Source organism: Malania oleifera, chromosome 11 (assembly GCF_029873635.1).
Source record: "Malania oleifera isolate guangnan ecotype guangnan chromosome 11, ASM2987363v1, whole genome shotgun sequence".
In the NCBI taxonomy this organism is placed as follows: Eukaryota; Viridiplantae; Streptophyta; class Magnoliopsida; order Santalales; family Ximeniaceae; genus Malania; species Malania oleifera.
In genome coordinates this window covers 63,719,932-63,745,172 of record NC_080427.1, presented here as the reverse complement: position 1 = coordinate 63,745,172, position 25,241 = coordinate 63,719,932, and the positions used below count along the sequence as shown (strand labels likewise).

The window sequence follows — 25,241 nt, the reverse complement described above, 5'->3', positions numbered from 1 at the left end:
CTTTGTAGACTTGTGTAGTCATCTTTGTAAACTTGTACAGCCACCAAATGAATAGTACAACCATCATATAAATAGTACGACCACCATATGAATAGTATAGCCCCTATGTTGGATTTTGAATGTGAGAAATAACTTTATAATTCAACAATATCACCAACCAAATAAATGTAGAATGGACTCGCAAATAATTTTTATTGGCACAAATTTATCTCCATTACCACTTTTGGAAAACTAGATATCCTGGCAGGAAAATAGAAGTGAACACCAATAATTAGGAATGCAACATAAGTTGATTAAAGTTGAGTTTAAAGGGATGAGTAATGGATACTCGTTGGATTCATATGGAGCCTTGCACATGTACTTTTGTTATAATGGCACACATAACATAATATAACGGTTTAATCTAGATACATGGATTGATGACACTTACACAAAATACTAAAAGAACACATTCACTTGACAAAAATAACTAATTTAACCAAGTTTATTTTCAATATATCTTTCATCAATTCCCTAATCATTTTTAGGCAGTGATTCCATTCTCCTTCACTTCCTTATCTGATGTTTTCTTTCCTTCCAATTCTTTTCCAGCTGGTGGTTCCTTCACCTTTCCTTCTTTTGCAGGATTTGTTTCCTCTTTTGCTTTCTCATCTTTCTCAGCCTTCATCCTCTCTTCTTCTTCAGCTATTGACTTTGCCTCCTCATTTGCCTTTTCTAGAGCTTCAATCAAATTTCGCAAACATATCGTGGCATCTTCTTCTGCAGACTTAGGCATCAAATTCTCTGCAACGTCGGCCGGAGTCACTTTGGTTTCTTCCAACAATCTTTGCACTATCCCAAACAAATGGTGCGAATCAACATCCAAGTAATTCTTAGCAAGAATTTTGAAGGCTTCAAAGCAACAATATGACAATTCAATGTGCTTATCCATTCGTCCCCTTCGAATGAGAGCTGGATCGAGGTTCTCTTTATAATTTGTAGTAAATATTATTATTCTTTCTTCCCCGCAAGCCGACCATAGGCCATCAATGCAATTCAAAAGTCCAGATAGAGTTACCTTACTATCTTCCATGCCACCATTTTTCATTTTACTAATCGGGTCCTTCTCTTCCTTGTCGCCATCCTTCTCCTTATTTTGTTGTTTCCGCTTTCCCGCAAGGTCAAGCGAACAATCAATATCCTCAATAACGATTATCGACTTGCTCATCGTGTCAATCAACAGCTTCCTCAACTCTGTGTTGTCTTTGATCGCCGTCAACTCGATATCGTACACATCGTAGTTCAAAAGATTCGCCATGGCTGCAATCATGCTGGACTTCCCAGTTCCTGGGGGACCATAAAGCAAATACCCACGCTTCCACGCCTTTCCGATTTTCAAATAATACTCTTTTGATTTGCTAAAAGTCATCAAGTCCTTGATGATCATTTCTTTCTTATTGGGCTCCATTGCTAAAGTATCAAATCTTGATGGGTGTTCAAAAGGTGCATGGCTCCACACACTTCGCTTGTACCCATACCAATTTTCACTACGATTATTCGTATAGAGCTTTCGTTGCCGGTTTTCAACAGTAATAGCTTTACCCTGGTCGATCACGTGCCTTAAGTAGGACTTGGTAATGATATCCTGGTGTCGTTTGTGGAAGATGAGCTTGTAGTATCTCCTCTCATCGGAATTTGGATACAAAGAGATGACCTGCGTTTGAGGGAAAATTTTGTTGGAAGACCACCAAAGCTTCGCTCCTTGAAACTCATCGGTGACCTCCACAGAATCGTCCATGCTGAGGACGAGAGATTGGGAGTCTTTGACGAGATCAGCTTTGAGGCGTCTAGCACGCTGGGAGGAGTTGGCGCTGAGGTAGGTCTCGATGGCGGTGTAGGCAGCATTGCGCTTGAAGCGCTCTCCAGTGAATTCAGGGAAGGTGATGTGAATATAAGGGTACACAAAGCTCATCAGTTTGTCGGCATAAGTTTCAATATGGGGCTTGAGTTGACGAGGGAAGTATTGGGCGAACATGGCCCAAATGAACATCATGCCGGCCATGGCAGATCCCAACTGAGTCCACATCTCTCCGGTGCTCCCCATATTGATCCCAGATCACCTTAATTCGGAATTACTTTCTTGTTGCAATAAGCTAGTTCAAACAGATATGCTACTCAACGAATATTTAGGAGAGACTCGCAGAGTAGTGCCATATAAACATTAAATAATAAAAATAAATATATAGGAGAGCCCGACGACCCCAAGTCTTACTATACAGACAAATTGTCTTCGCATTCAATTTCTACGAAGTTTTCATATTATAATAGCCATACAAATTGTCTTCGCATTCAATTTCTACGAGGTTTTCATATTACAATAGTCACCAGTGGGGACAGTACGGTTGTCAGTTTCTATAACGAAAGGGAGACTGGAAGTAGGCTAAACCATCTTTCCACGTAGAAAATGAATTATGCATACATGGATCAATCACAACTACCGCGCACCAATACATACACAGCAGAGGAGCCGCCAAAAAGACCGTGAACCAGGAAACAAGAGAGAGAGAGAGAGAGAGAGAGAGAGAGAGAGAGAGAGAGAGAGATGGGAACTGATCTCAACACCGCTCATGCAAGCAGAAAATTCAATTTAATGAATTATGCATACATGGATCAATCACAACTACCGCGCACCAATGCATACGCAGCAGAGAAGCCGCCCAAAAAGACCGGGAACCAGGAAAGAGAGAGAGAGAGAGAGATGGGATGAGATGTCAATATCATCTCATGCAGGCAAGAAAATTCAATTTAATTTGGCTAATTGAATCTTTATTATATGCTTCAAATTTTGAAAATACAAGTAATAAACATTCTTTAAATGTTTAGTGTTATTTTATTTAATGTATAATAAGAAAAAATAGATATATTGGTGATGAAATTTAGAGAATATTTAGTTTTTCATTTATTTCTTAGTATGAATTTATAAAAAGTTTGGTTTATTGTATCAATATTGTAGCACCCAGAACCCGGTGAGGCCCGGAGTGCTATTCTACCTACGTATATCGCTGATACCATAACTATAACAACCTGATCCTGAAGTGGGGTACTGGGTACACCTGTTCATTAAAGTAATATAAACATGTAGCGGAAAAACGTCAAACCTAAAAAACTATACCAGAGTTTTAAACCTTCATATTTACATAAGTATCTCCCCAAAAACCAAAATACAACCCAAGGCATACAAGAAACATAAAACATATACACATCAATGTCTCACCAGCACTAACTTCAAACCAAAAACTAACTAATCTTGCCCCGGAGCTCCCTAAGCTTGGCTCCCTGGATTTAGTGAAATGTTAAAATTATTGGGGTGAGACTTTTCAGTAAAACGGAATAAATTATCATCAATGTGTGGCAATATGAGTTTTAGTGTAGTAAACATATCCATTAAATAATTAACTTTAACTGAGAAATCATGTAAAACTGGACTCACACCCATACATTTGAAAATACATACATTCTTTTCAAAAACTGACTTTGTCGTAATAAATTTATTTGTGTACATAAATCATCATATCTACATAAAAGAATTTCCTTGAATGGACATTCATATTATCATCATGTAATAATCCCACATGATTGGATTGTGTGGTCCGAAGATTGAATTTAGTCATGACTAACCTACCACCAGGCTAAGTCAAACATAATCGTCTATAAGTATGATTGGCCTACCCAATCTAGTTCGAACTCCAGGGGGTTACTCTACTCTTCTTAGACCCAATTGACTATCCAACTGCCTACACTTTCACAACAGTGTTGCTGTACTAACATATCATACTAGCTACAATACCGTGCTCTTAACATAATTGGTCCATCAGGGTTCTTATACCATATAGTACCATTTATAACATAAAATAGTAATATGATCTCATTTCACAATTCAGTATAAAACATATATTCACAAGTTTGTATAAATCCTGTCATAACCATCATTTCATATCTTCGTATAAAACCATCATATCATAATTGGTATAAAACCGTTATATCACGATTGTCATATCGTGTCTCAGAATAAAACTGTCATATCATAATCGGTATAAAACCATCATATCATAACTATCATATCGTATCTTAATATAAAACTGTTGTATCATATTTATTCCTTATGCCACACAAAGGTATGATCATCTACATAATTTTATATAAGTAAAAATACATGTTTAATAAGAAAAGTGATATGATTAGTTTTTCCCAAATACATATATAGTAATCAGAATCACCATATCCATATGCCTGAATATTCAAAAAAATCATATATAATGTTCATGTAAATCATATAAATTTCCCCTTACCTTATCCCTGAAGTGGTACCTAAGATGCCCAAAAGATGAATTCGCTCCGGTTAAAATGCGGAGGATCGGAGTTAGGATTTTGAAATGGTGTTTGTTTTTCAAACTGGCGTAGAAATGGGGAGAAATTGAGGAGAGAGAGAGAGAGAGAGAGAGAGAGAGAGAGAGAGAGAGAGAAACCAAACCCCTACAGAGGGAAGGAGAGAATTTTTGTAAAATAAATGAGCTTCCTTCCCTTTTATAGGCTGCTGTCCCAGACAAAACCGTTGACGGTTTGGTCTTTAACCAAACCGTTTTTACCGCATTTTTTACTTTAATGACACTCGGTAAATCAAAACCATCGATGGTTTTCCTGAGTCCCACCAAACCGTCGACGGTTTGGTCTGCACCAAAGAAAATTCCCTCTTTTCTTTTATATATATATTGGGTCTCTACATCCTCGCCTCATTATAAAAATTTTGTCCTCAAAATTTGTTAACCAATGCTCAATCCAACTCTGAAATTCTATTAGATGTAACTCCGCACTATAGAAGAGCCGGTAGCCACCCACATAGCGGCCCCATCCCAAATTTATTAATTACCCTCGCTGTTGGTGGAGGAATACCGTGGTTACAATAAAGATTTCTGGGAGAGTACTAATAGTCAAAATAAAAACTCTCTCAAAACCACTCATAATTTAACAACCATAAACAGATAGATTTAAACTAAGAAAACCTATTCCAAACAAGTCCATAATTATACAATCACATACTTACCTAAACAGTTCCACTTACCTGCCTCACGCTGGCCTAGTTGAATAAGCTTGGGTACCTTTGACGCATTTCCTCCTTTAATTCTCATGAAACTTCCTCAACTATGTGATTACACTAGAGTACTTTCACCAACAGGATCTTTTTGGTGCATACTTCCTGCTCGTTTCGGTCTAGGGTCTGAATTGGTACTTCTTCATAGGATAAGGTATCTTTAAGCTCCAATGACTTATAACTTATCACATGCAACGAATTTGGGACGTACTTTCTCAACATAGATACATGAAACACGTCATGGATCCTCGACAATGATGAGGGTAACGCTATCTTATAGGCAACTGGACAAATTCTTTCCAGCATCTCGAATGATGCAATATACCTAGTGCTTAGCTTACCCTTCTTCCCAAATCTCTTAACTCCCTTCATTGGTGCAATTTTCAAAATACATTATCCCCCACACTAAACTCTAATTCTCATTGGCGGCTATCAACATGACTCTTCAATCAATTCTGAGCTGTTTTAATTCTTTCTCAGATGAGCCTAATTTTCTCAGAAATCTGTTGTATGATCTCTGTCCCCAAAATTTTCCTTTCACCAACCTCGTCCCAATACAACAAAGATCGGCCCCTTTGACCATATAATTCTTTATATGGTTCCATCTTGATATTAGCCTGATAGCTATTGTTGTAAGCGAACTCAACTAGTGACAGATACTAAATTCAACTCCCTCCAAAATCCAGCACACAAGCCTACAACTTATATTCCAGTATCTGAATTATTCGCTCTAAAACTATCCATCAGTCTTGGGATGAAATGTTGTACTAAAAGTCAGCAGAGATCCCAAGACTCTTTGTAAATTCTTCCAAAACTAAGATGTGAACTGTGGGTCCCGATCTGATATGATGGACACTAGCACGCCGTGAAGTCTAACTATCTCCTGAATATATTACTCTGCCAACCTATTCATGGAGTAGTTAACCTTGCTGGAAGAAAATGGGCAGTCTTTGTCAGATGATCAACAACTACCCAAATGGGGTTTTGGCCATGCAGTGCTGGTGGGAACCCCGTGATGAAGTCCATGGGGATGTGCTCCCACTTCCACTCAGGAATGTGAAGTGGTCGCAATGACTCTGCTAGTATCTGATGCTCAACTTTCGTCTGCTGGCATTTAAGGCATTGCTCCACGCATTGAGCTATTTCTCTCTTCATATTATTCCAACAAAAATATTTATGCATATCACAATACATCTTAGTGCTTCTTGGATATAAAGAGAGCGATGTGCCTCTTCCAGAATGGTTCTTTTAATCTTAGCATCATGGGGGACACACAATCTAGTGCGAAACCTCAAAACTCTATCATCTGAGATATTAAAATTTGCCCTCAGTCCACTCTGCACTTTATCCATAATCTTCACTAGCTCTACATCTTTCATCTAAGCAGTATTAATCCTATCCAGCAAAGTAGGTTGAATTACTAGATTAGCAATGAACGCTTGATGATTTCCCTCCATTAAATCCATACCAAATCTTTATAGATCCATCATGATCTGGTGTTGAGCTACCACTGCTAATACTGAAGCACTTATTGACTTTCGACTCAACGTATCAGCTGCCACATTAGCTTTTCTTGGGTGGTAACTGATGGTACAATCATATTCCAGTATTAGTTCCATCCATCTCTTCTGTCTCACATTTAGTTCCTTCTACGTGAAGAAATACTTATAGCTCTTGTGGTCCATAAAGATCTCACTCCTTCTACCGTAGAGGTAGTGCCTCTAGATTTTTAATGCATATACCACTGTCCCCAATTCCAAATCATGCGTCAGATAATTCCTATCGTACTCTTTGAGTTGCTGAGAAGCATATGCCACGACCTTCCTATGTTACATCAAAATACACCTAAGTTGTTTCTAAGATGCATCACTATATATCACAAAATCACCATCTCGTAATGGAATAATCAAAACCGGAGCAGTGATGAGTCGTTGTTTCAATTCTTAAAAACTCTTCTCACAATCATTAGCCTATTCATACTTCACATTTTTCATTGTCAACCGTGTCAGAGGACCTGATAGTTTAGAAAATCTTTCCACGAACCAACGATAATACCTTGTCAGTTCTAAGAAACTTATGATCTCATGCACATTCTTCGGTCTTGCCCAATCCACTACTGCCTTTATCTTACTTGGGTCCACGAAAATACTGTGACCACCTGAAAATTCTACTATATATTTATATTTATACATAAAACTATGATACAATATATATACCACCCAATGTCCAAGTGGGTTACCGGGTATAACTGTCTATAAACTAAACAACAACACAGTGGAAGCATAATATACATAAACCCCTATATACAATACCAGAGTACTAATACCATCATAATACAAAATGTTAGCTTTGGTGTATTCCCAAGAGGGGGGTGAATTGGAATTTAAAACTTTTTCTCCTAGGTTAAATTAGTTCAGCAAAAGTACATTCACAACCTAGGTCTATCTACCCAAATGTGCAGATAAGTGTAATATGCATAATTTAAATCATGCGCATCATTCATAGAATAACATACATGTGCGATAAATATAAAGTGCGGAAATATAAACAAGCACACGATATGTTATCAGGGTTTGGCTAACTGTGCCTACGTCCCCACCTCTAGCTCGCAAGCCCGAGGATTCCACTAATAGCTCACTTAATGGGTGGATCGGAACCTAATACAACCAGGTCAATTAGCACAGGGCTAACCTTAACCTTTACAAACTCTCTTTGCGGGGTGAAGAAGGCCCTAGGTCAAATTCACAGGGCTGACCTCAACCTGATCCTTCCGGGTTAGATCAAACCCCCTCAGGCCATGCCTGGAAGTACAACAGTATTTTCACTCAAATGGTACAATGATTGTGCTTTTATGTAAAGTAGATATGTACCCAATACGCGCAATCACATACACATCAACAATGTGGGTAAATGTAAGCTTAGTGATGTGTATTTTTGTGCAAGCTACACTCAACAAGATATGATTGCTAATATGCTCAAGAGTCTTCTAATCAAGCTATTTCTTTGAAATAGTATATCAAATATCAATAATAATTAGGGTTTCAAAGATGCTAATCAAATATTCAAACTAACTCAAAATATTTTCCTTCAATGTAATGAGCACAGGAGTAGTTTGAAAAATATTATAGTTTGTAAAAATATTTGCATTGTAATGACCCGAAGAATTATGATATTTAAATAATAAAGAGAAGGGAAAATGGAAACAGTAACAGAAGGAGATAGGCGACTTCACGTTTGTCGACAACATTGCATTTTGGAGGTGATAATTTCATGACAATTTCCTAGGCCTCGTCGACGAACACAGGTGTTTCGTCGACGAGGTCCCGTCTCGTCAACGAACACAGGGGTTTCATCGACGAGGTCCCGTCTCGTCGACGAGAAGATACCGAGAGAGGATTTTTGGGAAGTCTGAAATTCGTCGACGAGGGTGCAGGTTTGTTGACGAACTTTCTATAGGACTCGTCGGCGAGGTGATGTGGCTCGTCGACGAATCCCACAGTATAAATAGCCCTAAACTGATTTTTATCGCAAAAATTTCAGCTAAAACCCTCTCTCTCTCTCTCTCGTCTATGACTCCTCCTCCATCTCTCTTCGATTTCGGTCTCGTTAGTTGCCAGATCGACGATTTGAGGCCACCACAACGCTCCTAGTGGAGTTCTCTACAAGTCTGCCAAAGCGGATCGTTGGTGGAACGAAGTTGGAATTCATCCCAAATCCAGGATAAGGTCTTTTATTCGAAATAGTGACGTTTTGTTCTGAGATATATGGTTTTTAGGGTGTTGAGTGGGGAACCCTGCAGGTGTAGGGCTTGTCTCAGTAGAGGGATTTTAGTATAAATTAGGTTAGGGAAACATGCTACATTAGGAAAAACCTAGTATGATTTCAGTATGAAGTTTATGTTTTACCAAATTATTATTCAGAGCAGAAACTTATGCAATTTATTATGAACGTTAAAATATCTTAAATTATTGGTGTGGCTTGAGAGTATGAAAATAGTATAGAAACATGTTTTTATAGTGTTTTCAGGAATATGTTTTATAGAATATATAGACAATGAAATGCGTTTACAGTATTTTTCAGAATACCATGATTTTATAGTTTTACAACACCACAACAAGTAGATTTATAGTTATCTCAAAAAAATACAGTTGATATAGTTACATATTATTACAGTGTTATGGTTTATACAGTTATTACAGAATTATGGTAAAATAGTTAATTGTATATAGAAACGTATTATATAGTATCAAACCCTGATTCAGACAGTAGAGCACTGTGCCATAGCTACATATATTTCAGTTCAGAGTGCAACCACCTATTTAGATAATACGTGGTAGTAGTTCGATCATGCCCAGACGTGGACATGCTTCCTATCAGATATGAGTTGAAGAGTGGCCGATCTAACTGAGGGAGTATAGTGATTTACCCTGGTTGGCCAGCCAAGATAGATCCCGCCTACGGGCCGCATAACCTTGTCATGAGGGGTTAAATCATGACACGCAGTAATCCACAGGGAAGTTTTTCAGTTATTATTATGTATATATAGATTTACTGAGACATAAAATATACTTATCTATATTAAAATTATTTTGAGTAGAAACCTAAAATACAGATATGTTAAGCAACATGGAAATGGTGGTGGTTTCTATTACTTGTACTGTATTTACAGATTCAGTTATACATGATTATATAGCAACATATTTTCATAATATTGTAACTCATTTGCCACACACTAGCAATAGCATACTTCGTCTTTCTGAGTGTTGGCTCATCCCAATTACTTTAATATTTTTCAGGTGATCCAGGTAGGCGAGCAGATCAGGCTCACAGATAGAGGGGCCTCAGTATTTCCCTGATATTAGAGTGAATATTTTTGGAAGTATTTTTGTATAGCCCTAGCTAGTTGAGGGTATTTCTAGGGAACAATCATATATGTGTATTTTGGGAAACAATTTAGCACTCTGGTATTGTATATAATTACATATGGTTATGTTTATTTGATTTCCGCTTTTTGCTGTTTAGGATGATGGTTGGGTTTAATGCAACCTGGTATCAGAGCATTGTAAATTTTACAAGATAAAAAAAAAAAAAAAAACCAAACTTAATAGCAGGTCGTTACATGCACAACCAAAAGCAAAGCTATTGGATACTTGCAATAACGATGCAAATATCCAAAGCTTACTAGTTTATCCCAACATAAGATTTATAATATGAAAATCTATAGGATAAACCTAAGCTAAACTCCACAAAAATAATATCTCAATCGCACAAACAAGTGAGAGTTTTTAGCAATACCTTGTATAGACTAGCACAACCAATATACTCTCACAATACTAAAATGTATCAAGGGAATAGAAACTTGAGAGTATTTGGATAAAAAGAGTATTTGAGATAGATAAGATTTTTGCTAATTAGTTTTGGCTAATCTCTCTTGAATTTTGCAAATGAGCCCCTATATATAGAGAAAGGATAAATTATGACCATTGGTGGACACATAAGGTATTCTTAAATTTTTTTAAAAAAGGTTTAGCAAAATTAACCCTGTTTACTTAATTTTAACCCCGGTAGAAAATAATTTTACCTACGAGATTCGGGTGGTTGAACTGAGGTTTGGTCGCCCGAATAGACTCATCTTGAAAAGCCCATTTTAAATAGTTCGATCGCTAGTGTGTAGGCTCGGTAGCCTGCACAAAAGTCAGTAGCATTTGCTGCGCGGTTCGGTTGCCTGGTGCAATGTTCGGTTAACCGAACTAACCAGTTCAGTCGCCCAAGCCCAATTTGAACGTGTCATTCGGTCGCCCGAGTAATTGAAAAGTGCTCAAACACAGGTTTGGGTGCCCGAGGACGATACACTCAAAACGAGTTCGGGAGCCTGAACACAAAGTGAACATGTTGACTAGTTTGGTCACCCAAGCCATTTTATACGGCATGGGTTTGGTTGCCCAAACCCTCTTAACATTTTCTATTCAGTCCATTTTAGCCTTCATTTGATTCCCCTTATATGAAAAGTGATATTGGAGACTTTGTGCACTAAGTATTGGGACCTAGGGTCTTTTTTAAGGTCTTTTTACCCTATCGAAAAAATCTGGCATCAGTCGACCGATCCCTAAAGTCTCTAAGGTCTTAAGCTTTATAGTTCCTACATGCATGCAATGCAGATTATTACAGACCATTTTCCTATAGACCCGAATAGAACAAATATTATTTACAAAAAAAAAAGTCTTCAGGGTCTTTAGACTTTGAGTCTTCATGTGTCATTAGTTGATCTGCTAATTATATACCTGCACACAAACTTGAAAGTCATCAAATACCAAGAGTATTTGTCATTATCAAAACCAGGTGTGACCTATAAGGTCAACACAAAAGTATCTCTCCCAAAACAACTTATACAACTCAAAGTAGATAAAACATATCCATACATAAATAAATATCAGTGTCACACCGGCACTAACTTCAACCCCAAAATCACTAATGCTACGCAGAGCTCTCTAAGCTCGTCTCTATGGATTTTTTGAAATGTTAAAAATTATAGGGGCGTGTGGCAACATGAGTTTTAATGTATCATAACATGTTCATTTAATTAATAATTTAACTAAGTAATCATGAAAATTGTACGCATATCCATATACATATATATATATATATATATATATATTGGCAACCATATATTTTTCTAAAAAATATGTACGTGCTCAATACTTTTTTCTGGTTCGAAACGCAACATGTCTGTAAACGTAGATTTATCATGTTTGTAATAAGGAACCAACCTACGTGGACATTTATATATCACCGTCATGTCATCACCCCACATAACCAGGTTATGCAGCCCGAAGGCTGGACTTAGCCATGGTCATCCTACTAGGCTAAGTAAAAAAAAGTCTCATCTGTAATATGATTGGCCTACCGTAGCCTGGTTCGGACCTAGGGGCGATCAACATCTCTCTGCAGACCCAATCGACTTCCAATACCAACACTCTCCCGAGTAGTGTGGTTGCACTGACTCATTTCCTGGCAATGGTACCATGCTCTTGTGTACATCGCTAGTCCATTAGGGTTCTCATTTCCATAATTCCATAGTAATTTCATTATAAAAACTGTCATTTCTTTTCCTAGTATAATACCATCATCACATATCTCAATATCAAAAATATCATGTCTTTATAAATCAAATTTCTAAATATCAAAATATCATGTCTGTATTTTTAATATTTCCTATAAACCAGTATAAAACACATTTCATCATAAAAGATTCCCACATGTATAATATACAGTGACGAAACCATTTCTCATACCACACAAATTTTAAGTAAAATTTCCTAAATTAATAAATGCCCAAATAAATATATGATAACCCAAAACTAGTATTTTCAAATGCTTAACATAATTTATTCCCCTTACTCATTTCCTGGAGATATGTCTACAGGGATCCTAAAATAATGCTTCTAGCATTCAAACAATACCTTGTGTCCATATACCCTAATTTAATCAGTTTAACCCCAAAATAATAACCATTTTAGCATTTCATAGGCCCACACATTCCAAATAACTTATTATAACTAGGGGAGAATGTAGAGACCCGAAAATGATAATAATAATAATAATAATAATAATAATAATAATAATAATAATAATAATAATAATAATAATAATAATAATAATAATAATGTAAAGAATTTTCTAACATACTCGGCATTTGAAAATACTAGTTTTCGAATATCATATATTTATTTGGGCAATTACTAATTTATGAAATATTACTTAAAATTTGTGTGGCATGAGTATTGGTTTTGTTACCTTATATTTAACCTACGGGAATATTTTATGATAAAATGTGATTCATACTGGCTGATACTATGAAATGATAGAATATGATTTTATATTTAACATGTGAAAATATTTTATGACAGAATGTGATTTATACTGGCTTATGGAAATTATAGAAAATACAGACACAATATTTTGATACTGAGAAATGTGATCTATATCGACAATATATTTTGATATTGAGATTACCGTGGAAATTGTGGAAATGAGAACCCTAATGGACCAGTGATGTAATTGAGAGTATGATACCGTTGTTAGGAAATGAGTCAGTGCAACCACACTTATCGGGGAGAGTGTTGGTATTGGAAGTTGATTAGGCCTGTAAAGAGTTGTTGACCGCCCTTGGGTCAGGACCAAACTGCGGTGGGCCATTCTTACTACAAACTAGAATTGCTTTATCTTAGCTTGGGGGGCCAACCATGGCCAAGTCTCGCCTTCGGGCCGCACAATCTGGTGATGTGGGGTGATTACATGACGGTGATATATGGATGTCCACTCAGGTTGGTTCCTCATTACAGACGTGATGAAACTACTGTTAGCTTAACCGTTATCCCAAGAGGGGGGGGGGGTGAATTGGTATTTTTAAAATCTTTCCCCTAAGTATTCCTCCTAACAGCAGTATGTTCACAATCCTATGGTCAATCTAGTGCGAGTAATATCAGAAATTAAATAAAGCAGTTTAATCAATTACATAAGCACCAGAAAGTAGTAAAGAGAAGGGTGACACACAGATATATTATCGAGGTTTGGCCAACTGCCTACGTCCCCGCCTTGGCTAACCAGCACAAGAATTATCACAATAACTTGCTCGCTTAAACAGGTGGAGCGGCACCTATACAAACCAGGTTAAATTAACACAGGGTTGACCTCAACCTTTACACCAATCCTTACCAGGTTAGATTACTACCCCCTCAGGCCATGCCTGGAATCTCTCAGATATACAATCAAATGGTACAATATAAGGGTGTTTTCACGTAAAGCAAATTTGTACCCAAAATGTGCACAATCACAAACACCACAGATGATTTAAAATGTAAGCTCAGTGTGGTCTAACTAGTTCAACTCTCAATGATATTTTCTATCAGTGTAGTGAGTACGTGAGAGTATTAATAACAGTCTATGTATTTCAAAATGTTTCAATCAAATGTGTTCACACAGAATACCAACCAAGCCTTAAGAATATCACTCAGTAGAATATCTCTATCACATGAATATGTATATACTTGGATTGCAAAATAGATAATCTTTGTATTCAGGAAATGATATATACTTGAATAAATATTGCCACAAAGAGTAATGTATCAAACACAAATATCTTTTCACAAATAATTCAATAAAGATTTCACAAGATATTTGAGTGAGTTTGAAAATGTTTTTGCAAACCAAAAACAAATACAAAGCTTCCTAAGATATTGCAACTTAAAATGCAATACTCAGAAGCTTGGAAAAGTCTTATTAGGATAGGCTTATGAGAAAAGCCCGCTAAGAATACTTAAGTAATACTCTCAAGAAAATCGATTCAAACAATCAAAGAATGAGAGCAAACTTATCAATACAATCACTCAATCAACTTACAAAGGCTTTTGGCAATGGAAGAGAGTAAGTATGAGTGGATTTTGCAAGAGTATGTGAAGTAGGATGTATTTAGCTTGAAAGAGAATTTTTGAATATATTTTCTAATCGATCCTTAATTCTCCCAAATGAAAGGGTATATATAGACATACCAAAGATTTTGACCGTTGGGGACCTATTAGGAATTATTGGAAAATTTAAATGACACTTAAACCATTTTGACCCTGTTTAAAAAAATATTTAACTGCCGTAAAAATCAGGGCAACCCGAGAGGTCTAGTCGACCAGAATAGGTTCGCTCGACCAAGTCTCATGTGGTTCAATCGACCAAGGGACTTTTGAATTGAGGGCTCGATCGACCATGAGAGGGCGATTCTCAATTTTTTGAGGTTCGGTCAACCAGGCTATTTTGAATTGGCTGGTTGGTCGACCAGACCACTGGAAATTTTTTCGAGGACCCTCGGTCGACCAAGTAGTTGGAATTCATTTTTGTCTCGGTCGACCAGATGGTCAAACTTTTGAGCCTAGGGGATTTCGATCGACCAGGGCTTTTTGAACTACCTGGTTTGGTCAACCAGGGCCTTGGTCAACTGTTAGCCCAGGGAGGTTTCGGTCGACTGAAACTTTTTGAACTGCAATGGTTCGGTTGACCAGGCCAAAATGAACTATGTTGGCCGATCGACTGAAAGTGCACAAACTATGCATTTCGGTCCCGTCTTGAAGCATACAAGCCCTATTCAAGTGTCTAACAAGTATATGTGAAGATGTGTGTGTCCTAGGGTTACTTGGGGTCTAATTTCAAGACACCGAAAAAATCCTGTATCGGTCGACCGAAGGGAAAGCCCTAAGGTCATTCTATGGTCACTTTTTGGTTTGAGCTTACAAAATAAACCATGCATGTGTTATTTGTGCTTATTACAAACCAAATATCGCAATTACTATTACAAACCAATTTTGACCAAAAAGAGATATATTACAACTAAAAAACACGAACGGGTCTTCAAGCTTTGAGCTTTCACATGCCATCAATGTGTCTGCTGATATAGACCTGCACATGAACTAGATACTCATTAAATATAGGAGCATTTGTCATTACCAAAACTGGACGTGACTAATAAGGTCAACATTCTCCCCCTTGCTGATGATGACAAATACGATTGTCAAAAATATAGGCTTAAGCCCAAGAAGGCTCCCCCTCACAATATGCATCCAATGTATTTGAAATAAACCCATTATTTTTGCTTCTCTCTTTCCATCTCCCCCTTTTGGAAACAGCAAAAAGGGCCATTTGAATGAAAATCCTAGGCAATGGGTGATTATTACATTTATGCATGATGAATTTTGGAAAGATTTTTGAAAGATTTTGGCAGAGTGTCATTTATAAATCGGACTTTCCAAAAGACATCCCTTATAAACATAACCTATTTGAGTTTAAATTTCCTAGCAATTTATCCACAACTACTTAAACAATTCAGTATGGTCCAATTACAGTAAATAGAATATCAATATGAATATGAATTGGACAAATTGTGCAATAGAGATGATAAGCAATATAATCATGTGATAGACATATGAACTGTGCACACAATCAATAATCAACTTTCACAAAGTCTCAAGCAAGAAGATAAGTCAACAATGGAACTAGTTGCTAAGACTTGGAAAGTTCCTGTGAGAGAGCTCCCCCTAAATTTATGCAAGTTATGAAACATTTTAGTTTAGGAAGCTTCTCTACTATGCATTAAGCCTAACTCACATCTAATTTGTATGAATCTATCATCGGGTAATGGTTTAGTGAATATATTGGTCCACTATTCATTAGTGCATACAAATTCAAGAGTCACATCTCCTTTTTGCACATGATTACGAAGAAAATGATGTCTAATCTCAATGTGTTTAGTTCGTGAATGTGAGATAGCATTTTTAGAGATGTTGATTGCACTACTATTGTCACATTTAATCGGTATTGTTTCATAATGCAATCCAAAATCCACAAGTTGTTGTTCCATGTAAAGAGTTTGGGCACAACAACTTCTAGCCGTAATATATTCAGCTTCGGCTGTGGATAAGGCAACTGAGTTTCGTTTCTTAGAGAACCAAGAAACAAGAGATTGTCCTAAGTAATGACAAGTGCCACTAGTGTTTTTTCTATCAACCTTACTACCGGCAAAGTCAACATTAGTGTAACTAACAATCTCAAATGTAGTATACTTAGGGTACCACAATCCTAATTCAATAGTCCCAACTAGATACCTAAGGATTCGTTTAACAGCTTTTAGATGAGATTCCTTAGGAGCAGCCTGAAACCTAGCACACATACATAAACTAAACATAATATCTAGCCTACTAACTGTGAGATATAGGAGACTTCCAATCATACCACGATATAATTTTATGTCAATAGGGATTCCTTGCTCATCTTTATCAAGGTTAATGGAAGAGGTCATAGGTATGCCAAGAATTCTACAATCTTCCATATTAAATTTCTTTAGCAAGTCCCTAATGTATTTAGATTGGCATATGAAAGTTCCATGATTAGCTTGCTTAATTTGTAGACCTAAGAAGAAACTAAGTTCACCCATCATGCTCATTTCAAACTCACTTTGCATGCATTTGGCAAACTCATTACACAACTTATCATTCGTTGCTCCAAAAATGATATCGTCCACATAGATTTGAACAAGGAGCATATCATCATTTTTGGATTTGATGAAGAGTGTAGTGTCAATTTTGCCACGGGTAAACCCATTTTCTAGTAGAAAACCACTAAGCCTCTCATACCAAGCTCTAGGAGCTTGTTTCAATCCATACAAGGCTTTAGAGAACCGGTAAACATGATCGGGATATTTATGATTCTCAAAACCGGGAGGTTGTTCTACGTATACCTCTTCATTAATGTAGCCATTTAGAAAAGTGCTTTTAACATCCATTTGAAACAATTTAAAATTTTTAAAAGCAGCAAAGGCAAGTAACATACGAATGACTTCTAATCTAGCAACAGGAACATATGTTTCATCAAACTCAATCCCTTCCTGTTGGTTATACCCTTGGGCAACTAGTCTAGCTTTATTCCTAGTTACCACCCCATTCTCATCTTTCTTATTTCTATATACCCATTTAGTTCCAATGATGGTGTGCTCATTTGGCCTAGGAACTAAGGTCCACACTTTTCTTCTTTGAAATTGATTAAGTTCTTCTTGCATGGACATTACCCAAGACTCATCTTCTATGACTTCTTTAATATTTTTAGGTTCTTCTTGGGATAAGAAAGCAGAATGATTCACTATATTTCTCAAGGAGGATCTTATGGCTACTCCACGGGATGGTTCGCCTATGATTTGATCTAAAGGATGACTTCTAATGTATTTCCAATCTCTAGGCAACTCTTGATTTCCATTTTCATTATCTTCAAGTGATTTTTCATTTGCTTCTTGATTTTCACTTGCATTATTTTCAATTGACATTTTCTCCAAGAATTTTCTAATATCAGTATCATCTTCATCATTTTTATTAGAAAATGGATTAGACTCATTAAACACAACATGAATAGATTCAATAACAGTTAAAGTTATTTTATTGAAAGCCCTATATGCTTTGCTATTTAATGCATATCTTAGGAAGATGCCTTCATTAGATTTAGAGTCAAATTTTCCTAGATGCTTATTATCCCTAAGCACAAAGCATTTACAACCAAACACATGAAAATAGGAAATATTAGGCTTATGGTTATTCCATAATTCAAAAGGGCTTTTATTAATTGATGGTCTAATCAACACCCTATTCATAACATAGCATGCAGTATTAATAGCCTCAGCCCAAAAATATTTAGGTAAGTTATGCTCATTCAACATAGTTCTACCTATTTCTTGCAGTGACCTATTCTTTCTTTCTACTACACCATTTTGTTGAGGTGTCCTAGGTACAGAGAAGTTGTGTGATATGCCCTCTAAGTCATAGTATTTTTCTATGCTTTCATTTTTGAATTTCGTGCCTTTATCACTTCTTATGTGAGTGATTTTATATCCTTTTTCATATTAATTCTCCTACAAAGTTTGGTGAATTGTTCACATGATTCATTTTTATGTACAATAAATAACACCAATGTGAATCTAGAAAAGTCATCCACAATTACAAAAGTATAAGATTTTCCACCAAGACTTTGCACAAAATTAGGTCCAAATAGATCTAGGTGAAGCAACTCCAAGGGTCTAGTAGTAGATATGAATTTCTTTTTCTTAAAACTAGATTTTGTTTGCTTACCCATTTGACATGCATCACAAATTTTATCCTTTACAAACGACATCTTAGGCAAGCCTTTAACTAGCTCTTTTCTAACAAGTTTAGACAGTAAATCCATGCTAGCATGTCCTAAACGCCTATGCCATAACCAACTAGCTTCATTTATAGCAGAAAAACATGTCACTTGTTGTGAAGCCAGATTATCAAGAGAGGTAGTATAAACATTTTCATGTCTATTAGCAGTGAAAAGAACTTTGTGGTATGTTTTATTTTCTACTATGCATTTTTTATTTTCAAAAGATACTTTATATCCTATGTCACACAACTGACTTATGCTAAGTAGATTATGTTTCAGTCCATCAACTAGTAAAACATTATCAATAGTAAGAGAGGAATCCTTACCAACCTTACCTACCCCGCTGATACGTCTTTTGGCATTGTCGCCAAATGTCACATAGCCTCCATCCTTCGAAACAATTGATGTGAATTTGCCCTTATCGCTGGTCATGTGTCGTGAGCACCCACTATCTAAGTACTACCAGTCCTTGGAGGAGGACGATCTTAGGCATACCTCATCCTCGTGTGCCATCAAGCACAGATTAGTGACCTCTGTGTCACTATGATCTGAATCTGAGTTGCTGCTACTGAATTGATCCCATGAAGTCCCAGCCTTCATGGCTTTCTTCTTTTTCTTAGCCTCCTTTTTCAGCAGTGGACAATCAGGTTTGATGGGCCCATCCTTGTTGCAGTTGTAGCACGTACGAGCATTTGATTTTTCCTTTCTTTTGCTGGACTCTCCCTTCTCATTAGTGGAGTCTCTATATTTTTTAAACGGCTTCCCGTTCTTCCTAAAAAATCTGCTAAACCTTTTGGCTAGCATGGCCATTTCCTCATCAGTGTCAAACTCACTATACTCACTAGATGTGTTATTAGCTTCTTTTAGTGCAGTCACTTTCTTAGCCCTGCTATGCTCATTAAGCCTTTCATTTATGGACAATTTATAAGTGATCAAGGAGCCTATCATATCATCTAAGCTCATGGCCCTAAGGTCTCTACCCTCAGCAATGGCCGTAGCCTTGGCTTCCCAAATAGGAGGTAAGCCTCTAAGGATCTTCCTGATCATCTCATATGTGTGATAGGTTTTTCCTAATGCATGGAGTGAGTTTATGATGTGTGTGAATCTAGTGTACATGCTCTGAATGGACTCACTACATTCATCTTAAAGGCCTCATACTCACTGGTTAACATATCTATCCTACTATCTTTCACATCTCTAGTACCCTCGTATGTGAGCTCTAATCTATCCCACATATCCTTTGCAGTAGAACATGCCATGGTCCTGTTAAATTCATTTACATCAAGACTACAATATAAAATATTCATGGTAGTGGCATTAAGACTAATAGCTTTCATATCATCATCATCATATTCATCCTCGATCTTAGGAACCCTAGCTGCACCCTCAATTTTCATAGGGACATAGTTTCCCTTAGAGAGACAATCCTCCAAACCTTCCAATTAGTATTCTAAAAGTAGATGCGCATCCCCTGTTTCCAGAAGGTGTAATTAACACTACTAAAAATAGGAGCTCGTGTGGAAGATGGTCCCTCAGGGAAAGGGGTCACGGAGCTATGAGCCATATGTAATCTTTTTGCAAAATAACAACTAGTCTATGCTACGTGGCTTTGATACCAATTTTTAGCTTAACCGTGATCCCAAGAGGGGGGGGGGGTGAATTGGTATTTTTAAAATCTTTCCCCTAGGTATTCCTCCTAACAGTAGTATGTTCACAATCTTATGATCAATCTAGTGCGAGTAATATCAGAAATTAAATAAAACAGTTTAATCAATTACACAACCACCAAAAAGTAGTAAAGAGAAGGGTGACACACAGATATGTTATCGAGGTTAGGCCAACTGCCTACGTCCCCGCCTTGGCTAACCAGCACAAGGATTATCAAAATAACTTGCTCACTTAAATGGGTGGAGTGGCACTTATACAAACCAGGTCAAATTAATACAAGACTGACCTCAACCTTTACACCAATCCTTATCGGGCTGGATTACCACTCCTTCAGGCCACACCTGGAATCTCTCAGATATACAATCAAATGGTATAATATAAGGGTGCTTTCACGTAAAGCAGATTTGTACCCAAAATGTGCATAATTGATTCACTCGAAAAATGAGCAGCTCGGAAGCTATCCCAAGTATAGGAGTTATGTCGTGTAATATTAAGCCCAAAGGCTAGATCGTCTCCTCAGGGAATGCGTTTAATCTCAAATTTTACGTTCTCCCAATCGAAAATAAAAATGCACTGAACTCAGTTCAGATTCGGGGATTTTCAAGATTGGTTGATTTCATTCTTAACAAATTAAATGACATGTAATTTAAAGTCCTAAACTAAAATACACTAAATAAAAGAAAACAAGAATAGAAATCCTAGTTTACTTAAAGAAACATTGGGACACGCACTAATAAAAATTGGAAACTACAAATAAGGAATTAAAACACGCAGGAAGGAAACTTAATCAAACACATACACGCGACCAATAAAAATCGGATCTTTAACAAAATCGAAAGCTTGAATCACAACTACAATCTAAATTAAGGCACAACCAAAATGTAACACTTAGACGACAATGAGAAAATAAAATAAAATAACAACATGAGTTTTAATCAAGTTGATCCTAGGTAACCCAAACTCCGGTAAAAACTGTGTAATGGAAATCTTGAAAAGACAACTATTCTACGAACAAGATAAGTAAATAATAAAAGAAATTGAACTTCAATAAAACATCAATATTCCTTAGAAACTATTAAGTCTAAATGGCCAATAAAAACAAGATAAAGATTTCATTGCAATAAAAAAAATAGAAAAATAAAGAAACTAAAAGGAAAGAGAGATATCCATGGAGCTGTGGGGATGTTGCTGACTGTTGATTATGGTGCTCGAAGGAGGAGTTGGTGTTAGCCTCGGGTGTGGCTCTGTTGAGCAGAGAGTTGCAGCAAGGCTGCTGTTCATGGAGGGCGGCTGTCAAGACTGGACTTGATATGGCTATGCAGAGGTGAAGCTGGAACTGGGGGCTTGCCGGATTGCAGCAAAGGGGCTTGGCAGCAAATTGCTACTGCTGCTGCTGGGGATTCTGCTGCTGTGGGTGGCTGGAGAAGGGAAGAGAAGAACAAGAAGTAGAGAGTGAGAGAGGGAAAACAGAGGAAGAGAAAAGAGGGAGAAAGAGAGACATAAAATAAAGCAAAGAGGAAATAGGGCCTAAGAAGGAGATAGCAAGCAAGAAGAAAAGAAGATCAAGAGAAGAAGAGGAAGAAGAAGAAGAGAGGAAGAGAAGGGTGCGGCTGGGGCAGCGCCCAACAGGGGAGAGAAAGGGAGAAAAAAGGGGAGAGGGGAACACAGCCCTAGGACCCGGATAGGAGACCCGACCCGTTTAGAGGACCCGAATTATTATATTTTTTTATTTTCTATTTATTGCAAATTCTGCTTTTCTGGAGCTCGTAACTCATAAAACTCAAAACATAAAAGTTGTAGATAATCCTTTCCTCTTTCTCCAAAAATTTGAATAATCTCGATCGGAGTTTGGACGGAAAAGTTATGTACAAAATACGAACAGGTGTCGGTTTTGATTCCCGGGAATTTTTCTGCGACAAAAAATTACCAAAACTTTATAAATAGTGCAATAAAGTTCAAGAATGATGATTTTGGCATTTTATTAAAATATTGGACAATTTTAGATATTTAATTAAAAATATAAACCGTAAAACTCGGGTTAAACGTCCAATTACGCAGTTTCGGTGCATAATCACACCCCCCAACTAACGTTTTGCTAGTCTCTAGCAAATGATGTGAATGAATCTCAGGGTGGTGTCTACAACTACATACTCCGGTGATCATGAAATCAATGCACATGCGATATAACTATACCACTTCACATACAAGAACATAACTGAATTTCACAAAAGCTCGTTCATATTCAATGCACACAACTCCAAAGCACGTCACTCATGCAAGTTTCATCGTTTATATGTGATTTGAGAGTAGTATACTCACATGAAGCTAATCAATGGCACATTCAGAGTTAATGCAATCATATAAGTTCGAGTATAAACAGGTAAACTCTCGAGGTGTGTGTGATGTGTGTGACTCAATACACCTAGGACGCCAGTGGACACCTACAGAACGATCGCTTTGACTCGGCCTAATTGGTATACCCTCAAGAACACTCAAAGAAAATGGGTTCACTCATCATATGTGAGGAGGAGTGTTGCGATCAAACATCCCACATATTAAAAGGAACAATGCTAAGTATATGGAGTGGACTAGTCTAGAAAGGATCTAGCCTATCTATGAGGTGTCGGGTCCTTCACCCTAGCATCTTCTCACCTACTCGCCATATCCAACTGAGACCACCCTAGATCAACTTACTCACAAACTTGTCGTGAATACATCTGAGGCATTAACCAGTTGAAGCATCTTCATACATGGAAAATATGTGTCGTCCTTGACTTTTTGTGATATGTATTTGGGCCGGCATTGACTTTTCATTTCATGCGCATGTGTAACTTATTCTTTTTTTTGCTCATTCTTTATTCTCTGTCGTTTCTTGATCAATTAGGACAATCATAACACTTCTTTTGTAATCTTTATACCATCAATGGGAATTGAGCTCGAATAGGAGTTCATGAATTAAGTCTATCTCTAGGGGTGGCTCAGCCATCACATTTTGAGTAGGCTACAAGACCTAGGTTTCTATCTCCCCACTAGGTGTCACCTCTAGACTACCAAATCAAAAACAAAGACTAGTGTACAAGAAATCATCCAAAAAAAAATAGAATTGAGTTCTGTGAACTCTGATTTGATATTAACGCTCAAAAGGACGATAAATAGCTCAAGGATATCTCACAAGGTGTCATAGTCGTCACGGGTGTTCTCTCAATGCTCACAGAAACCTTAAGTGCAATGAATCACGTGAATGTGTTTATTCGGCCTCGTGAGATGCCATGTAAATACAAGAAATTATATAGCCAAATTAACACGAATGTACTACCAATCGATTCCTCATGGAGTCATAAGATCATATAAAGAGAAAACTACGCATGATTGACTCAAGTGTGTCATTCTTAAGTTATACGCAAGTATGTGAAAGGTATGAGTTAGTGTTAAGCATGGCATAATGCAATGTAATTCCTCAGTGCTCCTCCTTTCTTTCTCTCTCTTTTTGATTTTTTTGATTTTTGATTTTTTTTTATTTTTTTTTTAAATATAAAACCCGGTACGTGTACGTGCACAGTGTCACATGCGAATGCTCATCCCCCCCAACTAAAATGGAACGTTGTCCTCAATGTGAAAGCATAGGGGAAATAGAAAATACTGTGCACGGGAAAAGTAAGGCGTACCTGAGTGGCGAAATAATGGAAAACAAAGATTGAACTACGAGAAAATAGACCTGAAAACTAACTAAAATAAAATAAGATAAAATAAAAGGAAAATAAGGAAAAGAAAAACATCATAATTGTCTGGCGGAGGCTCAGGAGGAATTTCGTTTGGTAGCCGCAGGTCTATAAATTGCACCGGCGGTTCTCCAAATTTAAGCCGCCACAATCGATCAGTTGTCATACCTACATGAAAATCAACCTAAAATGAATTAATGCGTGTCAAAATACCAAACAATTTGTGTGCAGGTCGACCCTCTTGTGTTGACAAGAATGGGTCTTTATTCAACATCGTTTCCAGGAAATTTGCTTCTTTACGAACTAACGGTTGAGAGAAAGTGATCGGAATAATTACCTGCAGTTCTTCAAAAGCATTAACATTAAAGGTTTTACCTGGTTCTTTGAAAATTATATACTCACTAGATTGGTCACCCTCTTTATCGGGTGTACATATCATCATACCACTGCAAGAGTCTGCCTCTACATTAGGCTCCTTAACATTTGATTCAGGCGGGAGTGACTATTTCACGATTTCTGAGCTCGAAGCAGGAGGTACCATAGGTTGGTACTCCGTATGAGTATCAGTCTCATCATCAACTAAATGCTCCACTTGTGGCCCCGTTTCCTCTGATTTTTCTATGAATTCATCTATTTCAACCGTAACTTCCGGTGCTGGGACAACTGTTTGCCCGACGATGAGCATTTCAGATTAGGGATCGTCTTTCTCGCTACTGAAGGTGCTGGTGGCCTCTGCTGTCTCAAGAGAAACATCATGTATTTGTTGTTGCGGTTGCTGGTACTCTTGAGAACTAGGCTGAAGTTCTGCGAGTGTTTCCTCGTTTTCTAAGATGTCCAACTGTGTGCTTATCGCATTAATGGTATCCCGCAATTCATTATTATGATCAACTTGAGTTTGCATGAATTGCTGGAGCATGTTCGCCATTTGTGTTATGCTATCCTCCAGAAATTCTGACGGCGTACAGCTCAGAGAGATCTGTGGTGGCTGGTATTGAGGCGGAGGAATATTTGGGCAGTTT

General features: G+C 37.3%; 1 protein-coding gene across 1 annotated transcript; it reads right to left on the bottom strand.

Moving 5' to 3' along the window:
• Positions 1-361: 361 nt before the first annotated feature.
• Positions 362-2,596, bottom strand: LOC131167976 (AAA-ATPase ASD, mitochondrial-like). Its single transcript, XM_058127088.1, has one exon. The coding sequence runs from the start codon at positions 2,081-2,083 to the stop codon at positions 524-526; it is 1,560 nt and encodes a 519-aa protein (XP_057983071.1). The 5' UTR covers positions 2,084-2,596; the 3' UTR covers positions 362-523.
• Positions 2,597-25,241: the final 22,645 nt, after the last annotated feature.

Bases quoted from the DNA above. Each gene is read 5' to 3' on its own strand.
- LOC131167976 (XM_058127088.1), bottom strand. From the start codon at position 2,083: ATGGGGAGCACCGGAGAGATGTGGACTCAGTTGGGATCTGCCATGGCC.